Raw genomic sequence first — 24574 nt, 5'->3', positions numbered from 1 at the left:
GTTTTACTCGTTTGACTTTATTTACTAGTTTGTTTGCAAAAACTTTGTCTACCACTGTATCCCTCACCAACAACCTGACCATTTCTATCCCAACACAGACTATCTTAGACATAGACGTATTTATGATGACCAGAACGTTACTATGACGGTGCGCTGGATGACGTCAAACGAAATTTATGTTGGTCAATGAAAAGTTGAACTCATTTGTGAGAGACTCCGTACCCGAGTTGCATTCTGGTCAGAAATCATATAGTTTGCACACAGTTGTGTCCCAGAATATTTGACTTGATCCTATGGAAACCGTAGCTGTCTTAAGTGAAGTAAAATGATGATTTGATGTGCGTTCGTTATACGGTGATCGGCATTAGTTATATGGTGATGCACGCTTGTTATATGGTGATGCGCATTTGTTATATAGTGATGCACGCTTGTTATATGGTGATGGGCATTTGTTATACAGTGATTGGAATCTTTTATATTGTGATGTGCATTTGTTATATGGTGATGCACGCTTGTTATATGGTGATGCGCATTTGTTATATAGTGATGCACGCTTGTTATATGGTGATGCGCATTTGTTATACAGTGATTGGAATCTTTTATATTGTGATGCGCATTTGTTATATGGTGATGTACGCTTGTTATATGGTGATGCGCATTTGTTATATGGTGATGCACGCTTGTTATATGGTGATGGGCATTTGTTATACAGTGATTGGAATCTTTTATATTGTGATGTGCATTTGTTATATGGTGATGCATATTTGTTATATGGTGATGCATATTTGTTATATGGCGATGCGCATTTGTTATATAGTACTGGGCCTTTGTTATACAGTAACAGGCATTTGTTCTACTGTGATGCGCATTTTTATACGGTAATAAAGTGAATTTTAAAGGTTAATTATTGACCAAAATGATACCCATAATGCCTCGCCATGCACATGCTCAGTTTATATTACTTATAGCACGTGAGATTACCACACATCATGGCGACAACTACATGTATGGAGAATATTTTGGATGCTGTAGGTTTGGGACACCTCGTTGATAAATTTACTTCTGAGAAAATAACCCCCAACATGGTATGTAAACTATCAGCTGTAGACATGGAGACACTCGGACGCATAATAGGGCCGATATGATGGCACTACGTGTAGCTTGCACCACATTTGGAGGAAGAACGCCAGCTAAAACCTTAGGACCCAATGGTGGCGCACCATTATTTACCATTCCAAAATGTGTATTAGAGCATCTTCTTGGTGAAGGCTTTACTATTGCAGAGGTAGCGTCAATGTTGTCAGTTTCTGAGAGCACCATTTACCGCAGAATGAGGCAGTATAATCTGAGTAAAATGGATTTTTCTGATATATGTGATGATGAACTTGACGCTAACATCAGGCAGCTGACCACGGAATTCCCATATTGTGGTGAAAACATGATAAAGCAGATGTTATACGATAAGGGCTTAAAAGTCCAAAGGATGAGGCTAAGAGACAGCATCCATCGTGTTGACAATAACGGTGTCCAATCAAGGAAGAAAGGGCGCTTACAGAGGCGCGTTTATAATGTGCAAGGACCAAACCATTTGTGGCACATAGACACTAATCACAAGCTTGTAAGGTGGCATTTCATCATCTTTGGAGGAATTGATGGTTTTAGTAGATTACCTTCCATTTTATCATGTATCAATAACAACCAGGCTACTACCCTGTTGCAATTGTTTATGGCTGGTGTTGAGAATTATGGACTGCCAAGTCGAGTCAGATCGGATTTGGGATTAGAAAACAAGGCAATAGCAGAGTATATGGTCAGAAAGAGAGGCCCTAACAGAGGGAGTATGATAACTGGGAAAAGTGTTCATAACCAAAGAATTGAAAGGCTTTGGAAAGATGTGTATGATGGCATATTAAGTCTCTATTATCAGCTGTTCTACTTCATGGAAGATAATGGTATCTTAGATCCATTAAATGAATTGCACTTAGCCGCACTCCATTACGTATTTATGCCAAAGATCAACGAAAAGTTGGAAATGTGGAGAAGGGCATGGTCGCGCCACAGAATGCGCACAACGAAGTCGTCCCCTCTTCGACTGTGGATCTCAGGACAGTTACAAGATCCTGTAGGAATAGAGGTGACTAACTTTGAAACGTATGGTGTCGAAGGTGTTGTGCATGGTGATGATTCAGAACAAGAGGCCTATTCAAGACCGATCGTTGACCCCATAGGATTTCAGTTCAGTCAGCATTGTGAAGAGGCACTCTCAGCGCACATACCACCGAACTGGACATCCGACAATTATGGCATTGATGTTTTTAATACAGCAGTTGAAATAATAAGTAATCATTCTCAGGGGATATAGATTCATGTCTCCTGAAAAATTGTCATGCAATCTCGGAAAATAATTTTCTGGTTCAATGATTATAAAACATTACATTGCAATGAAGTAAAATGCATTAAAATTATCACCATATATAGGTAAGCTTTCAATTTCAGGGTTTTTACACATTTGCCAAGCAATAAAACAACTTGAACCATTGCTTTTCCGACAGAGTTTAAAGGGTGGAAACAATTGTAAAAATTGTGGTCAATGCAAAGCATGTGTCAATTTACCGGGTCCGTATTTCTGATGAAAATACTGTTTCATTTTATTCCGCCATAGTTGTTACCCTACAGGTGTTTCAGAAAATACCATAAATATTGTCACAGATGGATTTTCCTCAGCAAATTGGAAGAAGACAATGATTTCAGCACTCTTTACAAAGACAAGACCTGTTTATATGACTCCATACATTTGGGTTACAATTGAAATTATGGATGTCTTTATTTTATTTCTTCGGTAATTTTCAAAGATATGTGGCTTGCAAAAAATAATTTAGCAGGATTGAATGCACTAGGATTTTGTAAAGACCGTTTCTTTATTGTCTCCATTTTGGTGGCATGGGTAGATTCTGGAGCAATAGTGTCAGAACATGTCAGGAGTAATACTGAATAGCTATTCTCAACACATTTTGTACGTCCTCAAAAATGGTGGTGAAATGGGGTGTTCAATATTCTCTAGTTGGTGTATTACAGCAAGATGCACATAACAATGGAATAGTATGTTCTAGTGATATATCATTTAATCTATCGTAGGGCTTCGACAACTGTTTTCTTCTCAAACTATATCTATTACACAAACATTTTCATGCAGTACACATTTACAGACATATGGCTGAACATTGTCTTACGTTTAATTTTCAAGTAGTTCCGTGAAATTTCATAATTGACCACTACCCAAACAGTAGTACTTGTACGTGTGCATAGCCATCACATTTGATGTTTACACAGTCTTCAATCCCATGTTCTCAACAAATAGTACACACGTGTGTAAACTGAAAAAGTATTACTGTGATGTGAGTATAATTATATTGTTAAAAATAAAAGATTTTTTGACATCATAACTTGAACATCATGTGTCATTTTGAAACAATTACAGCCACTGTAGATTATACTCTGAAGAAATCCTTGATGCGTTGTTCTTTCTTTTCCAGTATTTTGGTCTCTACTAACTACATATTGTGCTGGCCTGCAACTGGCAAGTATTCGGCTTGTCAACTAAACTTATGCAAATCAACTAATTATGATATGTCACACTTATCAAACTTCCAGCATGACAAAATGTATGATATAACATGTCATGCTCATTTAAAGTTTCAGATCAGCAAAGTATATCAAATGAATTTTGGAAGTCTGACCAAATCAACTCACTAAGTTTTGCTCATAGCCTAACTATCGAATGTCATTAACATAAAAATGAACTCATTATGATACATCATCAACAGCCAGCATGACTTACATGACTTTCCGTATTCTGCTTCTGTATAATAACTACCGTGTCTGACCCAATCCGTTTGTCATGCTGAAATTTCGAGTATTCTTTTTGTCAACACAGCTGTATGTGGGTAGTGATCATTGTTTATTTTTACAAATAAATTCTAGTTCGGACTTGAATACAATTTTCAACTATAACAATGGAGATCATACTCATATAGGTTGTGTTGATATGCTAAATACTTGGCATTGGAGGCATCATGGGCCAGTGGCTAGGGCAGTGGACTCACGATCAAAGGATGGCGAGTTCGAGCCCTGGCATGGCTGTGGTGTTGTGTCCTTGGGCAAGGCACTTTATTCCTCATTGTTTCTCCCCACCCAGGAGTGATGGGTACCTGGTAGGACAGTGGTTGTAACATGTGTGTTTAGCTCTGCTGCGCTTATTGGCTGCACATGTGAGCTGTTGTTTGCTCCCCAGGGAGTTGAGTGGTATCACATTAGGTCCAGTGACCAGGGGTCATAATAATTGTAAAAAGCGCCTTGATCACATGTACTTGTGGATATGTGCGCTATATAAGAACCCAATATTATTATATTATTATTATTATTATTTATTAAATTACAGTTTAGCGATTCAATGCAGAAAGTGTGGGGAAACCTCAAAACAAAAGCTCTGAAAATAGCCAAAAGATACAGCTTATGGAACTTTAAACAATCGGTACCAGCAATAAGAGTAAACACGGAGGTCATTATTAGATATTTTGTTTTATTCAACTAAGAGCTCTTGGTAACACCGTAGGAATGTGTCAAGTCTTTGTTAATTTTGTGAAAATAGAAACAGGTTGATACATGGTCACAAAGTAGTCTGTTACAAATCAGATTACAGTATACAAGTGCAATTTGAAAATAATCTGCTACAACATTATTTCTTTACGAAAACTTATTAAATTCTGTTTTTTCCAATAAAAATATTACTGTCAACAACTCTGTGAAAATGTAACCTTAAATGTCCTCACTACAAAACATCGAACAGTGCTTTTTTAAGTTTTAGACCACTTACTTCTGGCCAAACATACTTACAATTACGCAAAAACAAACTCTCGCGGGTTAGATATTTCTAGCAACAAATCATCGTTGATGACACAGTCCCCACTTGTTTATGGGTACTTTAAGTACAAGTCCTCAGAGAGGATAGAGTCCTCTTCATTAATTAGGTCTGTGATAAAAATACTGCAATACCGATGGCGCTCAATGGCCAAGAATGAGTTCCATGGTGGTAAAAACATAAAACCAATGTAGGCAGCCATCCTATTACAACAGGTCATTTAATGAGTCAATTAGTAATTAATTGACAGGATGTTGTCAAACATTGTTGCATACTAACCCAACAATGACAGATTATCAACAGTACCATATTTCATACAGTTTGATGCAGTATTTACAACACTATGAGATCAATATCTGTACCAAGTTTCATCAAATTTGACGCAGTATTTGTGGATATATGACTCTAATTAGGAAAGTTCATTACATAAGCAATTACAAATTTATTAACATGACACTGATAAATGTCTTTTTCACTGTTAAAGCAATGTGAGCTTAAAATCTGTACCAAGTTTCATGAAATTTGATGCAGTATTTCTTGACATATAAGCCCAATTGCAAAACATACGTAATTGACATAATACTGCTACATGCCGTGAAACAAATTGATGTGCATATGTATGAAATAGGTCAATGTCCTTGTACAAACTTTGAATGATACTGGTAGAAATATGTCTGAGTTATGGCTCAGTACATAAAAAGTAACAAAATGGCCGCCATACAGCCATATTTAATCTGTCTAAAAAATCAACATGCATATGACATAAGTCAATGTCCATGTACTAACTTTGAATAAAATGTGTTGAGATGTGCCTGAGTTATGGCTCAGCACATTAAAAAATCATAACAAAATGGCCGCACGACAGCCATATTGGATCATATCATAAAACAAATCAATTGGCATATGTATGACATTGGTCAATGTCCTTGTACTAACTTTCAATAAAATCGGTTGAAACATGTCTGAGTTATGGCTCTGTACATGAAAAAAATCATAATAAAATGGCCGCATGGCGGCCATATTGGATTGTATCACAGAACAGATCAAGATGCATATGTATGACGTATGAAGTAATCCTTGTACCAAGTTTGAATGAAATCACTCCAGGCATCTCTAAGATATCTGCATGAACGGACGGACGCACGGACGGACAGACATGACCAAACCTATACGTCCACCCCAACGGTGTCCATGGGGACTGAAAAGCTGTTCTGATACTTCTTAAACTACACTACGACACATGCATGGTGGTCCCTTACAACACAATGAATATAGAAATAAAGGAATAAAACTACAATACTTCAGGAGACAAGATTGCTTCTGCCTAACATTTTATCGCATGCTGTTTGGCCACGACGATATATTAGATCTAGAACTGTTAATAGTTAACTTTAAGGCATAAATCTACCTCTACTACTAAAGCTCAATGTCTGGTACTCAAACAGTGTTTTCATCTTCATGCTACAAATCATGTAAAAGGGCATCTGATTCAGCAATACAAATTTCTACAGGTAACAAATCTACACATCAAAATGTTCAATCAAATACTTATCAAATACTTATCAAACATAATTTTTGTAAGAACTACTCAAATCTTGTCCTGGTTGCAAAATAATGACACAATTAAGTACAACAGACAGCAATATAGGAAAAAGGAGGCAAAAAAAGGAAAAATTGTGGAAGAAATCACAGAACGCACCCCTTCAACAATAATCATTAATGTTGAGGTTGAGGGGCACATAAAATCACCTTAAAATTCAACATCTGCATTTGGGTGCATACAATAAAGAGCTTTCTGTATGTTTGTTTATATGTGCCTACATATAAACATGGTTATGTAACTGGTTCAAACTTGCTTAACTGTGCTTATTATTTATTTCAAGAACATTTGAGGTCAAGAGCCACAAAAGTTCTTAGAGGTCTTATGTCAAATCTAGGACAAAAATGCTGTAATGAAGTTATAACCTCAGAACCACACCATTATTTGGAGAAATATGGTTATCCCTAAATTTGGCCAAAATTACTGATAACTTTGGGATCCATGGCTAATAGGGACCCAATCACCAGCTCTACCAAGAATAGACAACCACACAATGATCAGATATGACCTGAAAATGCTTCTTTGTTTCAGTATATGTTGCAATATAAGCTTTCACTTGTGTGAACACATAAAGTAAATGGGTACTAAAAAATAATGAAATTGTACTTTTTTATCACACAATACTAAACCTTGCCTTCCACTTGGCAATTCCCCCTGACATCAGGCAATTCTTGTCTGATACACTGACAATGAAATTCTTTAAAGTAACAATGCTATGATCAAATACAAATCAAATTTGAAAAAATTCCAACACCACTAAAGCAAGAGAAACACAAATAAGTGATTCTGCATCAAATTTGAAAGATACATTTTGAGAAAATCCTCAACGAAAATGTTTTGAGATATCTGCCGGTTCTTCTGCAAATTGCACACAACATAAATGCACATGGAAAGCTATGGCAGTAGCCTTTCATAACTTTTGTCAAAAGATCTGAAAATTCATGTTCCTGCTGATCACATCATGTGAACATGCATGTAATCAGAACAAAACTGACTTTTTCCCTTATGATAAGTACCGGTATTTCACTTATCTAAGCAATTATGACTATGACACATGACCTCACACATTACCAAAGAAAGCATTGGTGAATGCATAATCATACAAGTGAAATAATCTTGCACTGGATGGAAGTGGACAACTAAGAGATGGCCTAGGTAACTTCAAACAGTTGATGCAGGTATTAGCTGTTGGTACAAATGAGATTGTGAATTCAACAAACAAAATTGTTGGGTTGATGACAAATCCAAGGGCAGGTTCTTCGTCAGCCCCTGTTGTGAACTGTATAACACTTGAAAGTGACACTCGATTTCTTCTGCCACCTAGAACAATTCAAAATATTTAAGAGTAAGACATAAGCAATGACAAAGTCACCATTTGATCAACATATTAGACAACTTTGTAGGAAATCATGATTGAATCAGTCATGTCTGAGGAATTTTTTGACATGAAAAAAACAAAATGGCCAACTGGCAGACTTAATGTTTAATTGTATCATGAAACAAATTGATATGATTCTGTACATCCCACTATATTGTCCCTGCACCAAATCAGAATGTCAACATAAAATTTGAGTGTTAGCTCATGCAATCCTTATACTAACTCATAGTTGTCTCCAGTATACAATATTAGGATAATCCCATAAGCACTAATGCTCTCACCTACTTTTTTGTTTAATAATTTTTACATCTTTTTCTCAAAAGTACATGTTCGCACCACAAGTTAATTTATTGTTATTCAACTTTTCACTTCTAGTGGTTAACTTTGTCCATTGTTCACTTTTCACCTGTTCACAACATAACATGTTTTTAAATATATTTTGGAGTAGTTGTGCTTATTGATTGTTGCATGTGACTTGGGATATCTCATATAACTCATTGAAATGTCACATCCTTATATTTTATCAGACTTATCTCAGAAGGATCTGAAAACACTGGGCAAACGTGAATGTGTACTATAGATCAGTACAATAAAATTTATATGTACATCAACAGTACAGCAGTCTGTTCATCGTATCAATAATTTGATATCAGTATCTATTATGGATGCTAATATTCAAAGGTCATGCCAAAATGTCGAAATAAAAATGATTTGCGCTGTCACTCAGACCACCAATTCAAATGAACAAATGAATACATATGCAATATATAACATAAAATAAGTTTAGGCAAATTATGAGATATGGTGTAATTTAAAGGAGTTCATAAAACACACACACATTTGCATGTGAAGCCCATAAATTTTAATCAGTTCTACACCTTTCTAATACACCACATTATATGACATTGGACAAATGTGAAGTTTCTCAAGTTCTCGCTGGAAAAAGTCTGTTAATGCACACTGGACCAACAGACAAATGGTCAGACAAAAAGGCATGCACATGGTCAAAATAGCAACTTGGGGTTCCAGTGTTTGCAAGCTACCAAAATAAGGATTGTGGCATAACAGAACTGTTGCACACTAACATTCATAGCAATTCTATATAGTTAGCTTTCAGATGAATTTTGTGACTGTGTTAACCTTATCAAATGATACATCAGAAACATTACATAATTTGTACCAAACTGCTTGGCAGATGATGGATATGATGAAATTCAATATTGACAGCATAGACAGCAGAATTTAAATATGAGTACATGTCTTGAATAACTATTGTTACATATGTATAGTGTACAACTTACTTGCAACTTCCCTGAGATACTTTAAGAACAGTGAATATACTTTACTTTCAAATGTTCTTTTGTTGGAACCCTCTTCACTGAAGAGTGGGGTCAATAGTGTGACCACCTTTTTGACTGTTAAAGCACTTGAAGGGTTTGGTTGAAAAAGATGAATGAAGGTTGGAATCCCAACACAAATCTATGAAGAAGAGACATTTATTTGAAATTATTTTATGGACCTACCATTAATAACACAGGAATTGTCAATGACATATGCGAAACTGTAACATTTGGCTACAGCAACTGACATACTCACTGATAGAAAGAAATTCACAAAATATAAACTATGTTGCCATTTGAAGTACTTAGCACAGATAACCGGAAAAAGCACATTAATTATGAAAAATTAGGTTATTGTTCACAGCAAATGTTAGTGTAAAGAAGAAACGTGAAATCAAATCGTGACAATAGTGACTGTGAGCAGAATATAATCTCATTCATGTCATCAATCCACTCATCAATCAAAACTACAGGCATCAATCTGTCCTTCTGATGAGTTTCAGAAAAAATGTTAAAAATCTGTGAATTAGTCTAGCCACTTTTAACATGCAGTGATATTTTAGCCACCATCTCCTCTCCCAAACACTATTGAAATATGTGAAAACTATGAATGGTTCTATGGTGTTTGCTCAAATGAGAATGGTTGCATATCATATTCTGTTCCAAACTTTGGTATCACTCTGTATGTGAAGTAAATAATGGAGAATATAAGTACCTGATAGATTCCTAATTTGGCAAGACCATTACGCAAATTAAGAATACATGGAGATGGATCACTGCTATGGAATAACTCTTCAACAGTGCTGCTGTTCATAAACTGGGGAAGTTTTCCATTTTGTAGAATACTTAGACCTATCAACATAAATAACAATGCAATAATTACCTGAAAAAATGTATAACACATTACCAGAGAGCTGTGAGAAATTGTGTACAATTTCGGTGCAAACTCAAAACAGCTACATGCTATCAATAAATGATTTACTGTACCATATCACTAATGTATTGTGTATGTAACATGTGGCTTGAGCTTTTCAAGTAATGGGTATGAATGTTCATTTCATAAAAGAACATCACTTTGTCTTTCAGTAATGATGGGCTTTGACGATATAAGCATCTGTCTCAGTGGTTCCCATGTTGCATTAAGCACTAGGACCACTAGTACCATAATTAATAGTTATTTCTTTGATAGTTATTTCTTTTGTGATCAAAAATTTAAGAAACTTATACAACATACCTATAACTATTCCAACTGTATGGTAATCTTCCTGAAGATGAACTTTGAGCCCTTCATCAAAATAATGCTCTTTGATTGCTCTTAGGATCAAAACAAAAAACTCCTTTCTTGGGCCACCATAATCACGAGCTCGCTGTTGGGTGCAAAAATGCATATTTTACTTTACAAATACATTACAAGAAAAAGTAACAGACACCAAGTTTCAGAGAAATTGATTTTTTTACTGAAAACAGAAAAAATTGCTCAAAAAGTAAAAACATTAAAATTTGACCAGTTTGGAGAAACCTAACAGAGGTCTCAAAACTACAAGTATGAAAACTTCACCTAAACTTGAATGTCTATGGCAACCCTAAGGAGTTTCACCCTAATCTGGCCTGTGGTTCCAAAATTTAAGTATCAATTTCATTTGCAAGATTTTGCCTTTTTTGCCTCATTTGCATACTTTTTACACAAACATGCTCATTTGAACAAACTCTCATCTCTACTCCTGAATGTACCAGCATGTACACATTAAACCTGCTACACACAAGAACAAGTCATTGACAATGACATAGTCTCCCATGTAATTAGGAATTTGTCACTAGCAGTGACAAAAAATTGAAGTTGATATGATGCGCATGGAACAAGGAATGTGGGTACCAAAGCCTTGTCTGTGACTGATACCCATATTGGATTGGATTGTAAACAAGTAGTGGCATAGGGTTATGTCCTTTTAACAAGTTGGACAGAACTTTGTATGTCCTTTTACCAAGTTGGACAGAAGTAGGTATGCTATTTAATGTCAAAATTCAAATTATATGCAAGAAACTGGTCCAGGCATGTCTGAGTAATGGCTGTTGACATAAAAAAGTCAGAATGCCATATGTGAACCAAAAATATCCTCATGTTCAGTACAGAAGAGTCTGCCTATAATTAGCTATTGATACTGCTAATATCAAAACGCCTTTCTTGACTGTTAATCTTTGTATGATCGACATCTGCAACAAGTGTCATTAGATTTAGTGCAGTCATTCAGAATATAGATCTCTAATTACAAACAATATTGCCCTATTCTGCCAATCATATATATATTATACAGACAGATATTGATACATAAAGACATACATACATGCGTACATTCATAATACACACATACAGGCATACATATCTACATACAGACAGGCACACATACTTACAGACAGACATACATACATACATACATACATACATACATACAGACAGACAGACATACCAACCTTCCCCGTACGAAAGTTACAAGGTTGCTCCAACAAACTGCAACATAGTGTAGACTTTGTGACATCCTTGATAAACCTGCCTGATACTGACTTAGAAGTTGCCCATCTTTGTAACAACCCTCACATGATATCAACAAGAATCTGGCTACCTTGTACAATCCTTGTACCAAGTCCATCTTGCTTGTATGATATTCAGGCAGGGCGTATAGAGATTACATAAGGATGTGTGACCCTTGTAGTATAAAGTCCATAATATAAGATTACCAGTGAGCTGGCAAAATGTTAGATCATGACAACATTGATACAGAGATATTTCAGTTGGAAAACAATTGTTTGTAGTTTTTTCCTAATTTCTTGAAATATTCTGTCTTTTGTAACAAACACAATTACATTTTAAGCAAAAAAAAATACTTATTACGAAGTAACTGTTCACTTTTCATCCAGTGATATTCATGAACCTATAGTTGCAGCAAATTATTTTTATCAAAAAATGTATTTTTTTCAGAAACATAAAATTGACTGTCATGCTACAGAAATATTTTGAGATCTTTTTGTTATATTTTGAACAGGGGTATTTTAATACTGAACCATATTTTAAGGCATTTAAGGTAGCTAAATACCTTTTAGCCACTTTCAGATTTTTATTTTTTTCTCAATTGAACACGTCCCAAACCCCAATAAAGTATACATTTTCTGAAAGCCCTGATATAGAGCTATCCGGCCAAGCACAGTACACGGTCATTATTTGCATAAGAGTCACGTGACAAGCGTTTTGATGAACCTTCCAAAAACCGGTTTTTCCCGCCTTATGCGAACACGCTGCAAGATTTCCGGTTGGAATTTCTTCATTGACAAGCCTTGACAATATCCTTCAAAACTGTGTCTGCGATTTTTTCCCGGAGGCTCCATTCAAATTATATGGCGTGATAATTAAAATTCCTTGAAAATCACCTTCATCTAACACCTTTAAGAGCGCATTAAAAAAAAAACAAAGGCATATGAAGAAAATCCCAGACAAGGTATGTAGCTACCTTAAACTCCATTCAGATTATAAATGTATTAGTAGGTGTATTAATAGCCACCTACAAAACAGATTCATTAGTTTTACAAAACTTGGCTGGCCTAGTCCCTTTCACCTGTATTTGGAAATTTAATTCTAAGCCAGGGGCTCATCTGCACCTGTTTACATAAACATACACTTTTCCCTTATACCACTGACGGGAATAACAAATGTGTTTCAACCACAGCAAAGTTTACATTTTACAGCTACATTCATCAATGTTACACTTGTCACAGTAATTTGAAGATACTTGAAGAAAAACACCACACCTGACCAAAGCAACTTCTACAACATGAGACCTGCAGACTGCCATTATTGTTTACATCAAATTCAAGACTAAATGTCCAGTGGCCCGATGATGTCATACATCATATGAATGTTTCTTACTGATTGGCCCGAATGAAACATGTGATATGCCCATTATCTCTGGTGCCAAATCAACTACATGAACAAAACAACTACAATCAACCCGATCAATCTGGATGACATCAGCAATCGTATGAATGTTTCTTACTGATTGGTCCAAATGAAACACGTGATGCGCTCAGTTATCTTTGGTGGCAAATCAAATATATGAACTGAACAAAGTTACCGTTGAACTATACTACATCAGAGCTTCTAGGCTCTGCTGCGTTAAATACTACTTCATTGTTATAATTTGAGAATATTTTCTCATTGACTGATATTTATTTGGCTTCGAACAAGTTTGCTCTCGTGTATTGGTGAATTGAAGAAACATGGAGTATTCAGACTGTTTCTTTCATCATTGTCACTGAGGACAAATGTATAAAGGTCGGGGAAAAGTACCAGTACAGCATCGCATGGAAGTTTGGTGGTAATTTAAACAGCGTTATTTTCGCGCCATAGCAAAGAAATTAGGTAAGTGTTGTCTTCTGCAATTTCCCTTTATAGAGATAGCTTTAAGGTTGCAGTATTGGCTGGGTTTCAATGGAGAACTGTTTACACATTTAATCAAATGAAACAACAATTGACCCCATCAGTGTCTCTATAATCATATTCTGTGCCCAGTATTTCCGAAAAACGTCAGGTTGGCAGTGCAAGAGCAGTGCAGTCTTGTGTTAAATACATTACACTCGATAATGAACGGGAATAAAATCCCATGTACATTTTCACCTATTGACAGTGGTTATAGGGCTTCAGTAACATCAGATCATTGTGAAGGTCAGCTTACAATTCTCCACATTTCAAGCATGATCATTTCATTCATATTTTCTGAATGTTGCGTTAAGTAGTATGGTTGAGAATTCATACTGTGTGTCTTCCAAAATTTCATTATGCAGAAAACTTTCTGCACGTCATGAGTGAATTATGTATTTCTCAACGTAATTTATTGTACTTTGTGAGCTGAGGAATATTATCTCCTTCCAAATCTGAGAACGCATATCCACCCGGTATTATGTAACAGTCATCTACAAACTTAACCTTGCATTTATGACTGCTCGTCTATGGTTGTGAAGTGAAATGACTGTCAGCTTACTACTGTTAACTTCAAAGAAAAAAGATTTCTATTTGTCATTTTTGTTAACTTGTGAAAAATGCTCTGTCTTTATTTTTTAATAAAAAGACCAATTGAGCCATGATGAATTTTGAAAATAAATAATCTTGGTAGTAATTAAAAATCTTTCACACTGTGTATATTATTGCAACACTATGAAGACCTAGAGGGAAGGTTGGTTTAAATATGCGTGGCTGTTTGTGAAAACCTGACCCAAAAAATTGTGCTCATTTAATTACCATGGGGACACCTAGTTGTATTGTAAATTCTTTCCACTGCAAAAAATTTTAGGACTCTGACACTTGAAGACTGTTTTTTTTAAATTATCAAGGTTTTATGTTTCATGCATGATTTCAATTTTTTTCAGGAGACAGGAAAACTCTGAATGAGGCAACCTCAAACAGCAATGAATCAATGTCACACATGGGCAGAGGTCGAAGGTCACCAAAACCAGACCAGTAATACACCAATCAAGGAATCACACTGAATCATGAAGCCCAAGAAACAGTGCAAATCACCACATCGCAAACGCCTTTGAAAGAAATACTGCAGCCACCACTAAGGATAGGCTGTGGCAGAATTCTGGATAACATGGTTTAATACCGGTATCCGGTAGAAGTTGAAATAACAGGATCGATAAATGGTATGTTTATTGCAACTTTTAATTTATGTTCATCAATAACAGCTGCTTTATTGATCAAACAAAATTTTGTATCAATCAGGGTCATTGTACATGTAGATCTAGACAAGGGGACCAATTTTGTTGGGTTCTCATGCAATGTATGAATATTAATAGGGCCTGGCATAGTAAGTTCAACTATTTTCAAATTTTAAACAAACAGTGGCTGTAGTCAAGATGAAAAAGCAGAGGTTGTTCCTTGTACTCATGCACTGGACAAAGGTTTTGTTACTCAACATTTACGTTCCAAATTTCTGTCGTTTCAGCTTTCATCCACAAAAAATATCAAACTGACAGACTCAGTGTACCAAATTTCAACGATGTCATCAACCATTAATGTACTCAAGCAAGACAATGCAGAAAGAGAAAAACTGATAAATTGGTGAGCCATAATTCCACTGAGGAAAAATTTCAGTAATTTGTAGATCTATGGGACTTTTGACGCTACTGTACCGTGTGCTTTATTTCAGTCAATTTGACTTCAATCATGACAAGCTACATCACTGGCATAAATGTGTGCTTTGCATAATTCACTGTTTATGTCTACAATTTTGTGCTGTCATTATAACTTCTAGCTTACTTAGACTTTAATGAGTTGCTTTGTAATGATAGGTTTTTTAACTAACGAGAAAAGCACTGTTTTTATGCTTTGTATTCATTTTTTTATTTGCAAAGGTAAGTAACATTACGAGTTATACTGCCACAAATATTTGATATTGCAGTTGCATAGTTTACATGAAGAAATATTTTTGTAGCTGACAACGACATGATAGTAAGATATTAAGAATCTGATCCAAACACCAACCTAATATAATTACTTCAGCCTAATGTTGAGAACTGAATGACATTGATAGTCAGAATTCTGAGTTTAATTTCTAAAATTAATATAATTATGAAATAGAGGCATCTCAAATTTTACCAGGAACATAGAAACAAGTGCATGCAACAAATACCTAAATGATAGAAATTTTTATGATGAAGAAGGCTACATAATTTTTATAGATTGGGCGTTTTACATTCACAAAATGTAATTGCTGTTACCAGACTCGTGTTTCAAAAATGAGACAAGTATGATTAATTTTTACATTTCCATGATGTAATCAATATAAACCTATCCTTCACTTTATGATGTACTGCATTCATACATATATATTTATCATGTGTAAAAGGAAAATATGTCAGGTTTTTTCATGTATTGACAAGTTGGTCCTGAATATCCTTCACTTTTGAGCATATAAGGCTCGACAATTGACAAAAGTTATTTCAAGTTTCAATATGAGCTTTGTCTCTCATTTTTGTAGTGTTATTCACTTACACTGCTATTCCTTTTCATTTTAGCAATAAATAAGTTCTTTCATCCTACATTAGGTCTTATCTGGTTCATGATTAAGAACCTGTACTTGACTGTTGTGGAATGTATGAGTGACACTGTCCCTAAGTGGTAAGACTTTTCAAACATACTTATGTATACACCTGTGCAGTATTAATGTGCAAGTATAACCATCACTACAGTTTGGTGAAGGAAAGAAGATGAGGATGCACTTGTGATGGTTCAATATACTGCTAAAATGCCTGCAGGAATATTGGTATTATCCCCAAATTAATGGAAAGGGTGGGGGGGAAGGAGGATATGTAAAACTGTTATGTAACATTATCCAATCTCTGTACAAAGATTGCCATAAGCGATAAGGGGAGTCCCCAAGGTTCAGACAAGGTAAAGTCTACAAGCTTCTGACAAAGTTGGCACCAGTTCTAGCCATTCCCATGTCAACAATGAAAACCAACCTTGAATACCATTCTAGTAACCTCCTGGTAACAAAGTTGTAAGACAAATAATGTTGCAAAGTTGCACCATTATCTTGTCACAACCTGGTAGCTTTCGTACGGGTCCCTACAGACCGACCGAACAACATGATACGTACATGCCTACATAGATACTTGCCTACATACATGTACATACAGTCAGACACACCACTGTGTGAGCGCTCACTTCGAGATATTTACATTTAAGTGAGCTATCTAAAACATTATTGAAATCCGGTCACGACATGTGACATGCGACTTCAAAACTGCGACCTGCGTCCTGCGTAGGGTTAGTGTTAGAGGTTAGGGGTTAGGGTTAGGGTTAGGGTCTGAGGGTTAGGGTTAGGTTTAGGGTTTAAGTTAGGGTTACGGAGGTCGCACCCCCAACCAGAAGACAAGTTTTGTATTGAGCCTTGCCTCTCCCCAACGCTGCCGGCCAGAGCAGCAGGACGTTGGGCCGCCAAGAGCGACGCATCTCTGCGGCTGAGAGCCCACTGCAACCATACCCTGAAGTTGGACCCCCGACAAGAAGACAGGTTTTTTTTAGCCTTGCCTCTCCCTAACCCTGCCGGCCAGGGCAACGTGTAGCTAGGGTTAGGTTGCAGATCACAGATTGAAGACTCAGGCCGGGGACGTAGGTCGCATGTCGTGACCGGTACGTGCGTCCCCGGCCTGCGTCTTTAAACTGTGATCTGCGACCTAACCCGGTACCCTAGCTACACGTTTCCCTGACCGGCGGCATGGGGAGAGGCAAGGCTCAAAACTTGTCTTCTGGTTGGGGGTGCGACTTCCCTAAACCTAACGCTACCATAACCCTAACCCCTAACCCTAACCCTAACACTAACCCTATGCAGGTCGCAGTTTGACAAACACGCAGGACGCAGGTCGCAGTTTTGAAGTCGCAGGTTGCATGTGGCATGTCGTGACCGGATTTTCATACATTATAGTCCAAACCAGGGACTATGTGCCATTGAGGCATGTGACTACCGGTACTTCCCCTCCTGACATCAGGAAAATGGTCACATACCCTGGGGCACATAGTCTCATGTTTGGATATAGGATGTCAGTTAGGCCCTTTAAATAAAATTCTTTGTTTGCTGTCCACATGCTGGTAGGTTTTAAAAGAAAATTAAGAAAACAAACACAATATTAATCCTATACAAATAATAATATTATTTTTCCAAAAGAAATCAACTAATAATTGACCTTATGTTAATACACTTTTGTTTTTGTGTCATTTTTTCCCTTGCTGGCAAAATCCAAGGAAGGCAAACAAAGAATTTTCGTTAAATGCCCTTATGCACTAAAATGAAGCACAGCATGTTCTCACCTCCTGATAAAACTGAACCTCAAGGGTTGTACGCAAGTCTTCAATAGAACTTAATTCTTCGAATGCAGTTTCCATAAGTTTTCTCCTGTCCACCATGATAAAGTTGGTTTCACCCTTATCTGTCTGACTTTCAGATTCCACTTCTAAAGCTCTGCCGGTCACCATAACTCTCTGAAAATATCTTAATACTTCTATTGGGTTTGAAATACTGTGTTCATGACAGTACTTGATGGTTTGGTTGACAATTGTGTCAACTGTTTCTTCATCATCAGATGTGGGCTGTTAAAGATGAATTAATAAAACGTTACCATTAATTTGTGAATCTACATAATTTATACATAAGACATTGCATGTACAATATAATTGTCCATCAATAATAATTGAATTGCATATATCTATGTAGCTCATAAATGTCAACATCTTACATCAAAGTTTGAGCCAATGTGCAATATTTATTTATTTTTATCCAAAGAAAGCATCAACAAAAAATCCTGCACAAACCTAGGATTTGTAAAGACTGGCAGCATGAAACACTGAAAGATATGATTGGTATTTCAGCATACTGCGGCAGTTTGATGGACACATTAGTATTTTTGAAACAAGAAAAAAAGATTGCAAAAGTCATAAATTAGGTATTTAAAGTAAGACAGGACTCACAAAACTATTTCCCTTCATGAAACTTTATACAGTGCATGTTTAATAGTATACTGGCTGTGTGCAGTTTGATAAACTTTGCTGGAGCATAATAAAATCAGAAAGTAATCATGACTGCAATGCCCATGAACATAATAAAAACATGACACAAGAGACTGAAATAGTGGAACTTGGATAAAACAATCAATAGATGTCTCTGAAAATTTAGAGATTAAACTCATCAATGAAGTGCTTTCCTGCAGAAACAGATTACCAGGCCTGATCTAAAATTTATTAGCATATAGTAAAGGCATTTTATTTTAGTGTATTACAAAATTTTGATTTCCAGCAAAAATACTAGCTTCCAGTACCTAATCCACTCACTGTTGAATAGTAAATAGATTACATCCACATTGCAGAACAAAAGTCTGACTGATTCATGATTTTTCACGGCCACATTGAAATAAACAGAGGACAATCACCAAAAATCAGTAATGTGCGAATAGTTATGAGATTTGCTTGTATGGAAAAGGAAAAGTAGAAGCTTAGTTGACTTTAAATCAATGAATCTATTTTATAACAGCGAGATGTTGCATTATCATGACTGTGATCAAATGAAGTCGGTTTACTACCATTGCTATCCCCCCCCCCCAATGAAAACCTACTTCAAGTACACAGGTCGTTGTGTTCACATACACCCCACCTCACAGTATATAATTGACTTCATTTGATAGTCCAGCGTTTCCGTTACAATTTCAAAACTTGCGTATGATTTTACGCAACTTGGTTTTTATTTGCGTAAAATGTATCAACAGCGCCTACGGTGTCGGTGGGAATCGGTATATGTCATGAAGTGAGTTGGGCAGTCTTTTCTGTCGAACTTGGGTTTCCTTTAATGCGCATGCTCTATTAACAAAAAACAATAACCTGGGGGGATTCAAGGTATAGTAGCTGTACGCTTGCATTGCCGTGATGCATGTCTCGTATATGATCGTTGAGCAGCCTAATGACTTCATGTTCAAAGAAAATACTTTCTGACAATGAAATTAGTGTTTTCAAAGGGCCAACAAAAAGCAGATACCGATCAAAGTCCAGCGGGACCTCTCAAGATGCAACCCTACAGAGTCACCCGTAAACACTTTCCAAATAACATGCGACGTAATGACCATTAACTGTATTGTGTTACCAACAACGTAGACTCGATGGATTCTTGAATTCTTTGCAACTGTAGCGTCATTGTCTGTACATATAACGTAACTGATTGACATGATGCTTTGTGGTGATGAAATACAATGTTTCATAAAGAGTTGTGGTCCGCTAAAGTCTAAAATGTTGCAATATCATCAATATCATGATAAATGTCACTTGCAAGCAGGTGTATATGTTCTATTTTGCATTGAATCACGTTCAGGCAATGCATCCAGTACAGGCCAAGCGGCATTTCTCAATGCGTATTAGTTTACGCAGTCATGATTTTTTGCGTATTTTAGAACAATTTTGCGTAAAATACGCAGGATTTTGCGTTAACGGAAACGCTGATAGTCATGATAGAATTACACGTATTACAGTGGAATTTGATCGAGTGTCCGTTTTGCCTTGCAGAGCTCGACAAGTCTACATGTTCCTTATCATTAGAAAAGTAAACATTTGCAACAAATTCAGTCTTCGTCTTTGGTTGGTGTTAGATTACAGCGCGCGGCAAACGTTTCCCATACACTGTCTCGTCACGATCACTGCAGTCGTTTCAGCATGTCACTCACAACAAGCTTAACACTGCACTATGCACATTACCAGTTTTCTTTTAGGTGTTTACTTTTGAATTGGGAAGAAAATTATGAAGAAACAAGTAAATTCTTTGAAAAAATATGTTCTTCTCCTCTCGATGTCAGCAATCACGACAACAGTTCCTTCAGCATGCAGTCTGTAGCATTGCCAGTGCAGTCTACTCTATCAACAAGTTTGACACGATACAACACTGAATATTGTCAAGCAGAAAATGCTAAACACTCCTGCATGAAACTTTAATCCCGCTTTCTCTTTTGTCTCAGCTAAATGAAATTTTCTCAATTGACACTTCTCTGAGCTACAAAATAGACTTGAAGAAAAGTGTTGATTTTGCACATGCAAGTGCAATTCAATCAACACGGTACATTTTGCGCCATTGAATAACACACCCAGTGTTTCTGAAATAATTCACTGTATTTTGGCACTTAATTTCCCGGACGACATCATACACGCCCAGCGTCAGTCCGGTTGATGTTGAGGATTGTTCGAGAAAAATATGCCAATGAGTTTTATCTGAGTTGTATTTCCCAAATCAAAGTACACAAAATTAGCTGAAAGAAAACTTTGATGATGTACTACAGCTATAGTGTGGCGTCAAGCTTGTTGTGCATGAGTGGCATCCTGAAACGACTGCCATGATTGTAGACTAGACAGTGTATGGGAAACGTTCGCCGCGCGCGCTGTATAATCTAAGGGATGGACCATTAGATCTTGGGGGGGGTGGTCACAATGAAATTGTGAAATTTTTCTTTTTCCAATTGTAAATTTCTAAAAAATTTTTTTTCCAATTGAGAAAAGCTGTGCAAATTTTTTTTTTTTCTGAGTAAATTTTCAGATTTACAATTTTTTTAGATCGACGCTGTCTGATGATACAATGTACATCCATATCACTAGCGCAAATAAGATTGTGTGCTGTAACCCCAACATACATAGCCTAGTGATTTATATTGCTGATAGATTTCGCGAAATGTTGCAGATCATCTTGCGCACTGAATGTCCAACAATACTGACTAATACTGGAACAGAAGGAATGAAGAAGTGGTGGAATCAGAGACTGATTTTTGCACAACCAATGACAGTACATGTGTCACTCCTGGTTCTGTAAACAATTCTGAACAGATGATTCATATCAATGAGACAAATCAGAAAAAAAGACAATGTTGGCAATGAGTTTCCTTCCCTGTATGATGACAGTGTTCTCCGTAGGGTTTTTACAAGAGGGCAAAGATGTGGTGCGACAAGCAGCTGTGCAAGACGTCGCGGGGGGAGGTCAGGAGGGGGTGTCCCCCTCCTGCCGTTGGAGCTTTTGAAAAATAGAGATTAAAATGGTGTTATTTGGTGGCACTTGGGGGATATTTTTTTCAGATTACACATCTTCCTCTGAAACATGGTCTTCTTGCTCCTCAGTAGCTTCCTATAGTTTTGAAAGTTGACTATTTTGGTTTCCTGGCTTCCCTTTCTACTGCGTGGTGAAATGCCTACATTCACCCCACCAAACATCATGCATATCTCATGATTTACAATTGATTTTGACAAGCTGAGAAGCTGTTTGCAAAATATAGTGAAATTTGAATATTTGTGTTTTTAGGGCAAATTTTGCCCTTTTTTGATCAAAACATCTATTTCTCTGTAGCAGCATGTCCAAATTGATTGGATGTGTATAGATGTGGTGAAATTTCAATATTTGTCTTTTTAGGGCAATTTATGCCATTTATGGTCAAAAAATAAGTGTTCTCTGAAAGGGCTTGTCAAATTTCTTTACAATTTGCTACATTAGTCCTTTAAGATTTGTTATGCTTTTTTTTTGGGTGGATAAATTCTTCAGATAATTGTCATTCAGCATTTGCTACACACAAACGATTAGTCATACAGAATTATCCAGTATTTGCTACAGAGAACCCATCTTCTGATGTTGATATATATAGGTCAACAAATTCCATTCATTCTACGTAGTGTATGGTTGAATGTTAAAAATGTGTTGCTGTTGAATTTAAGGCTGTCTTTTAGAAAAAAACTGAAAATGCCTTTTTAAAAAAAAATAATACATCATGACTTGATATGTTGTTAATCATTATTGACGTGTTTCTACTTGTTCACCCGTTCATGCATTCACCATTGCAATAAAATGCCGCGAAAAAATGAAGCTGATGTGGCCTGCATCTGTTCACCTTGATCTTAAAAGGCAAATATAACTTTCTGTCTTGACAACCTTACCATAGTTTCAATGTTTGACCTAGTGTACCTGCTTGGTTTGTACGCAGGAAACAAGTAGAAAACAGGCTCTATAATTTTATAATTTTCAAGTGGTCAAAATACAAAAGTCCTGAAAAGATAATAAGGGATACAGTCACTCTAAATATATACAATAATATTTAAAATGTGCGTGGAGGGTGTACTAAAAATACAGAAAGCTGCTTCCTGTCAGAAAAATATAAAAAAAATTCAAAATTTTGAAGACTTTTGCAGATTTTTTTTTACGCATTTGTCTTCTTATTTATTTTTTTATTTATTTTGCAAACTAGTTTGAAGATTTTTTTTTTCCTAACTTTCTGCTCTGAAAATTTTTCTTTTCTGTTTTTGACCACCCCCTCCCAAGATATAATGGTCCGTCCCTAACATCAAAGACTCATTTTGTTGCAAATGTATCAATTTGTTGTATCTGTACGAATTGTGAGCTACTTACGTCACCAACTTCACTTTCAGTCAGATCGACGGTTCCTTCAATACTACCGGGTTCTATCACGTTTGGTTCATCTTCGCGCGTTTCAGCGACGGTTTGCTCTCGTGTACCGCTAGCATGTCCAGCTTCCGGTACTTCTTGTACATCTCCTGGCAGTGCAAGTGGTGCTGGCGGGAGCTCATCCTCGGAATCAGAACTTCCGAGCATAGTACAGGTCTCAACATGTTTACGAAGGTCGTGCAAAGGGAACTCTGAGCTACACCCTCTGCAGGTTTCCTTTAAGGTACTTGAAGTAGCGGCACTATCAACATCGATAGCTTTGGTGCTCAAGTTTTTCTGGATCGGTCTTACGTATACTTTTGCTTGCGCGCCAAGATGCCCTTTCAACTCCGGCACGCTCCAGCGGCACTTCAACTCGTGCAACTCCCGGCAGTTCAAGATGCAATGTAATATTTCGAAGCCCCCGCAGTCCCTCAACTGCGGATAAGCAGACACGATTTTGTCCATCACCTCCTGTTCCTCATCATTCTCATAAAAAATTACTTTCTTCTCGCCCAGTCCAGCTTTGAACAGTACCTGCCGCTCCAAACTCGTTGGTATTGTCTTCGCTAGTCTGTCAGACAAGCACATGACTCGCAGAGTCCACGTTCTTGCTCTCTTTGCTCTAGCCCGGCTGCCTCGCCCTCGCCCCTTCCACCTATCACCACCCTGTCTGTTTGCCGGGCTAAACAACATGTTAGCCTCTCTTCTGACTCTTGCTGCTGCACTTTCAGAAGAACCCGACGTAGAAGCCATATTATATTCATCACACATTTCACGGAGACTGAAGAGATCTCCGAACCTGGTCACACCGAATCGTCTGAGTTGATCATCGGACATTCTGTCGACCATTCGTGGGGTGATGCCATTTTCGTTGAAAACAGACCACAAGGTCGACAGACCTAGTCTTGTCAGAATGTTCTCCATATTTTAAGTGTAAGAAGCTGTGTGCATGGCAGGCAGCAGGGCAAAGGAAGGCTCAACAGGGTGCACGCATTTGCTCCCCATGAACAGTGAAGGCATTATGCGCATGCTCAATCTGTTGGCCCATGCCTACAGGAAAATTCATATTATGCCTACAGGCGTTTATTTAGAGACCAACTCTTTTTTATCAATAAACTCACAAAGTGTAATAAGACCACTTATTCTTGATTTCATTACATCGTATCACATGTATAGTTAACGTTTAAAAACTAAATTCAAGATGTTAGACTTCTCATTAAAATACAAACACTTATTGCATCCGATTAATAGGGTTGTATGGTCCTCATCACTTCATGGAGAGTCCACATCACTATATAATAAATCACCATTACAACATAAGAAATCCACATCACCATATAA

The 24574-nt window shown here is 36.8% G+C and overlaps 1 protein-coding gene across 1 annotated transcript; it reads right to left on the bottom strand.

The window, feature by feature from the left end:
* Positions 1-6928: 6928 nt before the first annotated feature.
* On the bottom strand, positions 6929-24383 carry LOC139124241 (uncharacterized). Its single transcript, XM_070690378.1, has 6 exons — positions 23195-24383; positions 18094-18372; positions 10471-10603; positions 9952-10088; positions 9198-9375; positions 6929-7838 (listed from the first exon to the last, which is right to left on the bottom strand). Exons 1-6 carry the CDS (start codon positions 24155-24157, stop codon positions 7579-7581), a joined length of 1950 nt encoding a protein of 649 aa, XP_070546479.1. The 5' UTR covers positions 24158-24383; the 3' UTR covers positions 6929-7578.
* Between the last annotated feature and the right edge of the window lie 191 nt (positions 24384-24574).

The sequence above is a fragment of the Ptychodera flava genome, assembly GCF_041260155.1.
Source record: "Ptychodera flava strain L36383 chromosome 23 unlocalized genomic scaffold, AS_Pfla_20210202 Scaffold_23__1_contigs__length_28996876_pilon, whole genome shotgun sequence".
NCBI lineage: Eukaryota > Metazoa > Hemichordata > Enteropneusta > Ptychoderidae > Ptychodera > Ptychodera flava.
This window is presented reverse-complemented; position numbering and strand designations above follow the sequence as displayed.

What these genes read in the sequence shown, in the direction of transcription:
- LOC139124241 (XM_070690378.1), bottom strand. Translation starts at nt 24,157, where the DNA reads ATGGAGAACATTCTGACAAGACTAGGTCTGTCGACCTTGTGGTCTGTT. An exon ending in AGGTTCAGTTTTATCAGGAG is followed by an intron (nt 10,604 to 18,093) that starts GTGAGAACATGC and finishes TGCACCCAACAG; the next exon opens with CGAGCTCGTGATTATGGTGG. An exon ending in TACAGTTGGAATAGTTATAG is followed by an intron (nt 10,089 to 10,470) that starts GTATGTTGTATA and finishes TTATGTTGATAG; the next exon opens with GTCTAAGTATTCTACAAAAT.